The sequence below is a fragment of the Trichosurus vulpecula genome, chromosome 8 (genome assembly GCF_011100635.1).
Source record: "Trichosurus vulpecula isolate mTriVul1 chromosome 8, mTriVul1.pri, whole genome shotgun sequence".
In the NCBI taxonomy this organism is placed as follows: domain Eukaryota; kingdom Metazoa; phylum Chordata; class Mammalia; order Diprotodontia; family Phalangeridae; genus Trichosurus; species Trichosurus vulpecula.
In genome coordinates this window covers 115,511,419-115,520,602 of record NC_050580.1, presented here as the reverse complement: position 1 = coordinate 115,520,602, position 9,184 = coordinate 115,511,419, and the positions used below count along the sequence as shown (strand labels likewise).

General features: G+C 44.3%; 1 protein-coding gene across 1 annotated transcript; it reads right to left on the bottom strand.

Moving 5' to 3' along the window:
- Nucleotides 1-325: 325 nt before the first annotated feature.
- Nucleotides 326-7,786, bottom strand: LOC118830148. The gene is made up of 2 exons (XM_036737044.1): nt 7,754-7,786; nt 326-1,033 (listed from the first exon to the last, which is right to left on the bottom strand). Exon 2 carries the CDS (start codon nt 1,031-1,033, stop codon nt 344-346), a length of 690 nt encoding a protein of 229 aa, XP_036592939.1. The 5' UTR covers nt 7,754-7,786; the 3' UTR covers nt 326-343.
- Between the last annotated feature and the right edge of the window lie 1,398 nt (nt 7,787-9,184).

Here is a 9,184-nt window from a genome sequence, read left to right as displayed (position 1 = left end):
ATGCCCCACAATAGCACCCCGTTCTCCCCGACTACCGCCTCACACTCACCCTGCCCACGGGTCTTCGGACGTCTCCGGCTCCTCCCGGGGGATGCGAGAGGAGAATCACCAGGCAGCTACCGGAATGCGACAAGCAGTTTTATTGCAATGGCGTACCAGAAATCTTACACAAAATCCCACTGACCCTCTCTGGGGTGCTCCTTATATTGGGAGTTTCGGGTTAGCTCCTCCCCAGTTCCTCCCCGAAGGTGGAGCCCTTCCAGTTGGAGCCGCCCCGGTACTGACGTAACAGAAGCCACACAGGCACTGCTGCGTCAGCAGGTCCAGACTCCCTGGCGTCTCACTACCCTTTCAGGAGGCCCAGGTCCAGAGCGCCCCTAACAACTCCCCCTTTTTGTTTAATGACATCGGCTTTTACAGCTTCTAAGGAGCGGCGCAAAACCCCAATCATACAAGAAATCAAGCAGGGCAGGAACAAACAGATGAGAAAGGCTAGTATGAGAACAAGTCCTCCAATGGAGGCCCATTGGAGCAACTGGTGGACACTGAGAGTGTCCCACCAGGCCTTAGCGTTGGTATAGTTCTCTTCCCAGTCGCCATTGAATTGTATAGTGGCATTCTGTATGGCCGCAATGACCTCATCTAGCATATGCAGTTCAGTGGTGAAAGTAGTGGCAGTGCTAGAAGTCTTTCTAATAGTGCATACTGGGAAACATGGTAGGGAATAGGGGTTACACAGACAGGATGGGCTGCAGGTCACCAACTGGAACATCGGGAGATTCGGGGTAACAGCCCAGTGCGTGGGCTTTGCTGCCAGGGGCGGCAAGATGGCAGGAGCAGCTGTGGACGGGGTCACCAACTGGATCATGGCGAGCAGGCAGCTGAGGGCGTTGGTGAAGGCCGCCCTCTGTTTCCAGACAGTCCTGTTCTTTCGTCGTGGCCTCCGTCCCCTGGGGCGTCGTTGCATCTGCTGGGGGTGCGACCTCACGGACCCGGCGGAGGGGCACCCAGACGTGTTCTCCTGTGGCATCATCTGTGGAGACACAAAGATACCCTCTCCCTCTAACTACAACCCTCCCTGGCCCGTGCCACACCCCTTTTTCGTCTTTCCACCAGACCGTGCTGCCTTGAAGGCACGCAGTTGGCGGCGGTGCCTCTTGTGGGCCCGGTTCCTGTTTGTCACACCGGTCCCCAGCATAGTACTTTAATGCAGGCGTAAGGCCATCATCACGAAATTGCAAAAAATTGGCAGAAAATTGGCAGTAAAGGTAGCTGAAAAATTGGCAGTGGCAGTAAAGGTAGCTGTAGCGAGCTGTGCATGGGTCAGCCTACCCGCCACTCCCCCTTTTTGTTTAATGACAATAGGACTCACATACATAAGGGAGTTAATTAAACATCTTTCATTCTCGTACATAAACTTTCAGTTCCTCAGCAAGCCAAGTGCATTGTGTAGGACCTACATAACTCAAACAAGTTCTTTTTCTGGGCTGATGACCTTGCCCGTGCAGAGAGTGCAGAGAGTTTCCAAGGGCCTTGGCAATGTTACAAAATAAGGAGAAGCAACATGGTCCCTAGGAAGGGGTTACATAGAGAACTCTGTGTGCTATCTTTTGCTGTTCCTCTGAGCAAACTTATTCAAGGTCGAGTCTTACCAAAAATTATGCAAAGGGGTGCACAAAACTTTCCTTCAGAAAAATCTCTCTTTCTCAGACAGCTTATAATTTATCCCGATATTATTAATTTCTAAGTGCTACGTGATTCTGAACTGTTAATCACCACACCTTCTCCACATAATTAAAAAAAGGAACACAAAACTTACCATAGTAAATACTATCACTAAGCAACAACATTAATAGCTTAATTAATGATCTCACAAATTTCCCAAATGATAGCAAAACAATGAAACACAAAATTTGGTAATTTAAGATTCCTCAAATTACAATTCTGAACCTAATAACAGTTAGATTATAAAAGAAATTGCGTTTCTAACAACACAGATGATATAGCTGCTCACCAATTTACGCAATAAGAAAAATTTGAGACGTATAACAAAATATCAAAAAACCATAATTATCATCCATTTAAACTTGAAAACCAAGACCAATTAATTTCCATGTTGGTGGCTTTACCGCAGGCAGATAGGACCCCAAATTGCTTAATACAGAGAATCATTCATCTCATTACCAAAACTTCACATTGAAGAAAATCCACATAAAGTTAATATAAAGCAATTATTTTTAACTTAAAACAGGTTACATGTAAATAGCATGTATCTTATATCAAGTAGTGTGCCAAGCACGTTTACAATCATGCGATCTTTGTAATATCCCTGGGAATGGATTCCACCACCATTCCCTTACTGAACAGTAAACTACAGTGAACAGAATTTTCTCAGGGTTATACAGTTAGTAAATTTCTCAATGCCAAATAACAATATGCACCTTTTAAATTATTCAAATATGAATTTCTAAGTTCCATTCACATGTTTCTTGGGAAAGTTTTACAAATAGTTTGCAATCACATATTAGAATTAGCTCGGTTTAAAATGTGCTGGGCCAGTATTCTGGGTAAAAAGGAGACCTAAGAAATTTGAATCATTGCGAAGAAGGTATAGTCGGTTTCCCTTCCAGGCAGAGGGGGTTGATAATTAATGGAACAGCAATTATAACAACTCATAATAAGCAACATCTTTACCCTAATCAATATTCGTATAAAATTTAATAGAATCCACCCACAAATCTAGGTCAAAAGGTGGGTGACATAATTTCTTTTATCTCTTCAGAACTTAATTGGTTTTTAACACTAAAACAGTAATCCCAAATAACCTAGTTAACAATCTTACAAGTTTCCTAAGTGCTGGCAGAAGTGTTTTAGCTGTGATCTTAACAAGGTAGGGTTAGCAAGGCTGAGAAAGTAACTTAACCAGTTTTACACAATTGTTTTCATTTTGTAGTTTCACCAAAATGCAAATTAAAGATCACTTTGTCTAATCTCATATCTAGTCACTTAAATTTTACAACGTAGGAGAATTTTACTACAATTCAGAAGTACAATAGAAAAATTTCAGATGACATTAACTGCATTCCCAAATCATTACATACATTAGGCTTACCAAGCATAGAGGCTTTTCTTCTCCTCATAGTTGCAGAGCCTGGCTGTGGACTGAAAGGGGGGAAGGTGCTGGGAAGCTGCAGAGTCCAGCACCTGAATTAAAGGTCTAAGGAATTATTGAGGGGTCCCTGAGAGATCTTTACCTTCTTATAGGGGTTGTATTTTAATTTCTACAGTTTCTATGTATTATGATTTAATTTATTTGAGGACTTTTAGGGGAAAGGCACATCAGAATAAAAGAGCCTAAATAAGAAAAAGCAGCTTGTACACAGGGCAATTATTTTGAAAAGAAGCCAACTCTCTATTGTGTATTTACGAATCACTTTAAACTTTCCAAGTAGCAAACGTAGGAAAATCACAGCGAGCTAGAAATGTTTTCACCCGGGCGGACTGGGTTATATCTATGGAGATAATTCCTATCCGAAGAAGTATTTTTGTTTCTCAGGACTACAGTAACAGTCAGTAACAGTCCTTTGGGTACACTATGTTCAGATTGGCTTTCACGTTTGGCTTTCATTTCTCTGTTTTGGAAGCTTTAAACCACTTGTTTCAAATTCAAACAGGAATGAGGGTCACTAAATTGCACATAAGGATCTCTGTAGTTGTAGATTGAAAAGTACTTATCAACTCTATAGATTTAATACCGTTATGTCACTAAATATTTTCCAACTTTTTTATCTATACTAGTCTCATGGTGATTCTCATTCACCACACAGGAATTAAAACATCTTTGTATATACTTCTGACATAGAGCTGGAATTCTTAGCCCCCCAAGGAGTCTACGGATTGGAGGGGGATACAGAATATCTTTTGTCTTATAAACTGATTTTTCTTTACAACAGAATCTGCTAAATCAAGATCTTAATGGTTCTAATTTTCTCAAGTAAATTTTACTTCTGTGTTCACTCCTTAAAAACTTTTTTGGAAGTGAGAGCTTTGAATTTGCCAGTCTAAGGTGAGTGGGACTCTGGAAAAGATCCAGTGGTACCATGTCCCTTTCTCCTCATACTGGGAGACTCAGAGTGTCTCTTCCTTATGCATTTTCCAAATTTGCCTTAGTGCCAAATGGTATGAGAAATTCTGACTTTATCTTAAGCATCAAATCAGGAGTAACACATTTCTTTAAATTTCAGGGAAAAGGTCCCCGCCTCCTCTCTTATCTCTCCTCACATCCCAAATTGGCCAGATTTGGGATGAAGAGAGAAAGAAAGAGCATTATTTTCAACAACTATAAACCGTTAAACAAGAAGACATTTTCCTCTCTCCTGCTCTCCCCCCCTGCCCTCCCGCTCCTCTGAAGAGACTGGAGTCAGGGAGGGAGAGAAAGAGACAGTGGACATTACAGGGTGTCAGGTTACACACACACAGAAACACAGATACAGCACACAGACACAGAGACAAAAAACACAGAGAGGATTTTTGAATCCTATGCACAAATTGCTTGGCCCTCTGATGTAACGGAGGCCAGGTGCCATGCTTTATTGGGGTTGTGGAGACCCTGCGTTTAAGATGATCAGAGGCAGATCGCTGGCTGGTCTCTTAAAGAGACAGCTTTCTCTTACTAACTTCTTCAGAAAGTGAGGAGTTGGGGAAGGGGCCAAAGAAGACTTCATTCTTTCCTTCGGACCATATGCTAAGTTGCCTTTTTCTGGTATCTTGTCCTTGGAGTCTACCAAGTGTGCAAATTCCTCCTCTTGCTCTGTTCCGGTAGCCACATCTGTAATTCGGGGAGTGATTGTACACCCCTGATCTTGGCCATCTTGTATATGATTCTTATGAATGTGGCCTGATCCGTGGCTTAAGTTTCTCAGTTTCCATTTCTCTTTCTTTATACTTTTGTGTCACATTCATTGGCTTTGTGTTCAGCATCTCAATCTCTAAGTTCTGCAACTGTTGGTTTAGTAGCTTATTATCTGAACCAACCTTCTCAAGTTCTTTCTGTAATGTCTGATTCCTCAAAGTTAACTCAGTGATCTTCTTTCCAAATTCACCTGACTTTTGTTCAAATTTGTCTTTAAGTTGTTCATGTTCTTCTGGCCTAACATGTTGAGAAAGCTTAGCTTCATAGTTCTCAAGTTCTCTCTTTAACTGCCTAAGTTCAGCCTGTGATTTTTCATATTCCCTTTCCATCTCTACGAACTTTTTTGCTTTCTCATTCACTTCATTTGATAGTAAGCTCTTCATGTTTTCAAATTTTTCCGTAGGGATGGAGAGGGCCAACTTTGTTGCTAACTCCTTTAATTGGCCTTCCATCTCCAAGGCTTTTCTTCCTCTCTTCTCTCGCTCTATTTCAGACATGCTAAATTCTTTCTGTAGTCGCTTATTTTCTTCTCCTAGTCTCCCTTTATCCCTTTTAAATTCCTCTACTAACTTTTCATTTCTTTTGATTTGGTTCTTTAGCCTTCCTGCTTCAGCAGAAGCTCCCTCATATTTTGCTTTCATTTCTTTCAATTGCTCCCTTAGTTCTTCTGTTAATCTGTTATTTCCTGAAGCTGCCTCATTCGTCAAGTGCTCCTTTAGAGCAAGAAAATGAGTCTGCATTTGCTTTACTTTACCTTCTGAATCATACATTCTCTTTTGCACATCTTTTAAAGCATCCTCCAACTGCTTTATGTGGTCATCAGAATCCTCCTTGACTCTTTCACATTCTAATGCCAAAGCTTTGCATTCTGCCACCTTATGGGCCAGTTCATTTTGGAGCTTAATCTTATCTTGTTTAACTGAATCACAAAAGGCTCTCAAGGCATCTAACTCTTTCTTTAAAATCTCATTTTCAGAAATGGCAGTTTGACTGGGTAAGGATAGTTCCAATGGTCTTAGCATGGAACGACAGTTTTTGGCTACATGCCCTAACTTGCCACATGAGAAGCATTTAATGCCGTTAAATGGCGCACGGCAAGCGTTCTTCATATGCCCCTCTTTCCCACAGTTGAAGCAAGTAAGCCTCCTTCCATTCCCGCCCCACTGTGCCATCAACTGAGTTTGTTTTTCCAGGCATGAAGCCATCATGGTCATAGGGTCTCGGTGTGGCAAATCCATCATTTTGTCAATAATTTGATCAAGGGAGGGATTATGTGGCAGCGATGCAAGCGCTGCACGATATTGCGGTAACAGCCCTCCCTTCACTAACTGCACTATCAGAGGTGGTGCTGCGCCCGTCTTGCCAAAGATGGCATGGACTACTGTTTGCACCCTGCTAATAAAGTCCAGGGGTGATTCATTATTCCTCTGCTTGAGGGAAGTTAAGGAGACCTTGCTCCCAGGAGTGCCTAATTTTTGGAGGGCCTTAATGTGGCAGGTATTCACTGCCCTCCTCACCAGGTCGTCATAATTTAACTGGTGTTGTAAAGACACATAAGGTCCTTGTCCCAAAATCATGTCTAAGGCATCCTGCTCGTCTGCAATATTATGCTCTGCAATAAACTTCTGCGCTTCCCTACGGACGTAAGCCTTGAAGGCTACTGCCGTGGCGGGCTCAAAAATCGCCTCTGCAACTTCCTGAAAATCGAATGGGGTCCAGGGGAGCGTAAGGCAGGATGATTCTAAAGCCTTTTGTACATAGGCTGAGCCTGGGCCATATTTCTGGACTGCCTCCTTCAAATCTTTAATAAACTTAAAGGGAACAGGTCGGTGATATCTGTCCTCGTCTATATCGCCTGGATTTTCTATCAGCACCGGTAGTGCCAGCGGGGAGTCCCACTCTGCCCAATCTACATCCTCCCCGTCCTTCACAGCCTGGCGTAGGCTGAAGGACAGCAGGCTCTGTGGGGGCCGGGCTGCAGCTGCACCCTTTGTACTGAACGAAAAGCCTTTCCGCGGCCCCAGTGTCATCTCTGCCAGCAGGGCAGTGGCCCCTTCCTCCTTCTCCCTGAACTCATGAGTTCCCTCCCACTTATGCCAGCCTGTCTGTTCCTCTTTTCCCTCTTTGAAGAGGTGCCGAGGCGGTAAAGAAGCACCTCCTTTGCCTAGGGAGTTCTGCTCTTCCTTCCTTTTGGGGGCTGCTAACAACCCCTCCCTCGGAGGGGGACATGGGAAGTCCTCTTTGCCTTGCTGTAAAGCCTCCCAAGGGTAGATGGATTTTGGCTCGGGAGTTTTCTCTTCCTCATCGTCATCATCCGAGCCTGCCAGGGATGCCCCTACTTGGGCCCCCCTTTCGTCCCGTATAGGGGGTGGCTGGGGCGATAGGGCAGCCCCAATCGCCGAGTAAATCGCAAAATCCTTGGGGTCTAAGAATGTGGGGTCTGTTTTATGGTAAGAGGCCATTTGCTGGCCCACCAAACCCCATCTCTGCAGATCTACCCCCGTGTGTTCTAACCACGGGCTAACTACCCAAACTTTCTCCACCCACTCTCTACATGCTCTTATCTGAATTCTAACGCCTTGCTCCTTACAGACCTTGTAGATCTGGCAGGCGAGTACGCCTTTGTCCTCCGGCTCAACACGGGCTTTACAGACCTTCGGTCCCATCCCAAGGGCTCAACCTGTCTCCTTGGGTTCTGCCTGGTCTTCCGCTCCCCTTATCTATTGGGAGCAGGAGCGGCCTCACTGGTCAAGCCCCACGTTTGGGCGCCAGCTGTCGGCGGCCGGACGGGTATGCCCCACAATAGCACCCCGTTCTCCCCGACTACCGCCTCACACTCACCCTGCCCACGGGTCTTCGGACGTCTCCGGCTCCTCCCGGGGGATGCGAGAGGAGAATCACCAGGCAGCTACCGGAATGCGACAAGCAGTTTTATTGCAATGGCGTACCAGAAATCTTACACAAAATCCCACTGACCCTCTCTGGGGTGCTCCTTATATTGGGAGTTTCGGGTTAGCTCCTCCCCAGTTCCTCCCCGAAGGTGGAGCCCTTCCAGTTGGAGCCGCCCCGGTACTGACGTAACAGAAGCCACACAGGCACTGCTGCGTCAGCAGGTCCAGACTCCCTGGCGTCTCACTACCCTTTCAGGAGGCCCAGGTCCAGAGCGCCCCTAACAGCAGGGTATTAGCAACTAGGAGGAGGTCAGGATAGATTTTCCATAAGAGGTAGCATTTGAGCTGATTTGAAGGAAACTAAAGAGGTAAGATAAGGAGGGAGTAGATTCCAGAATTGTGCAGAGGTACAGAAATGTGAGATGGACTGTTATGTATGGGGAACAACAAATAAGATACTTTGGCTGAAATGTGGAGTATTTGAAGGAGAATAATGTGCATTAATCCAGGGAATATAGTCTGGACCCAAATTGTGAAGAACATTAAAAGCCAAATGGAAGAGTTTACATTTTATGCCAGAGAAAATAGGAAGTCACTGGAGCTTCCTGCGCAAGTAAGTGACAGAGTTGGATCTGTTTTTTAGGAATCCAAAATTGGCAGCTATGATGGACTGGAGAGACTCAAGTCCATGAGACCAATTAGGACAATGTTATATTAGTTCAGATGGAGAGGTGATGAAGGCATGAACTATGGTGTGATCACAGTGTGAATAGATAGAAGGGGACAGATACAGAAAGTAGAGTGGAGATAGTATCAGCAAAGCTCAGCAAATTATTCAGTGTAGGGTAAAATAAGAGTTGAGAATGGCTCCTAAGCTGTGAACTTTGGTAATAGAATGATGGTGGTTCCCTTGATGGAAATAGGGAAGTTCAGAAAAGGGATAAATTGGGCGAAAGTTAAAAGGATCCATTTTGGATTTGTTCAGTTTGAAATGCCAACAATGACATCCAGTTAGAGAAGTCTGAGAGACAGTTGTTAATACGGAACTTGAATTAAGGAGTAAGTCTATAGCTAGATATATCTATCTGGGAAATATCTGGATAGAGACGATATTTGAACTCATGGGAGCTGATGGTGTCACCAAGAAAGAAACTGTAGAGAGAAGGAAAAAAAACCCAGGAAAGAGGGCTTGTGTAAACCTTACTTAAGGCAAAGGACAAAAATGATGATTGTGCAAAGAAGACTGAAAAGGAATAGTTAGACAGGGAGGAGAAGCAGGAAAGAATTGTCATTAAAAACCCTATCTATCTACTGGTTAATTAAAGGGAAGCACACCAGTGGGGACCCTTGAGCTAATTTTAAGAGAATAGTCACTCACAGG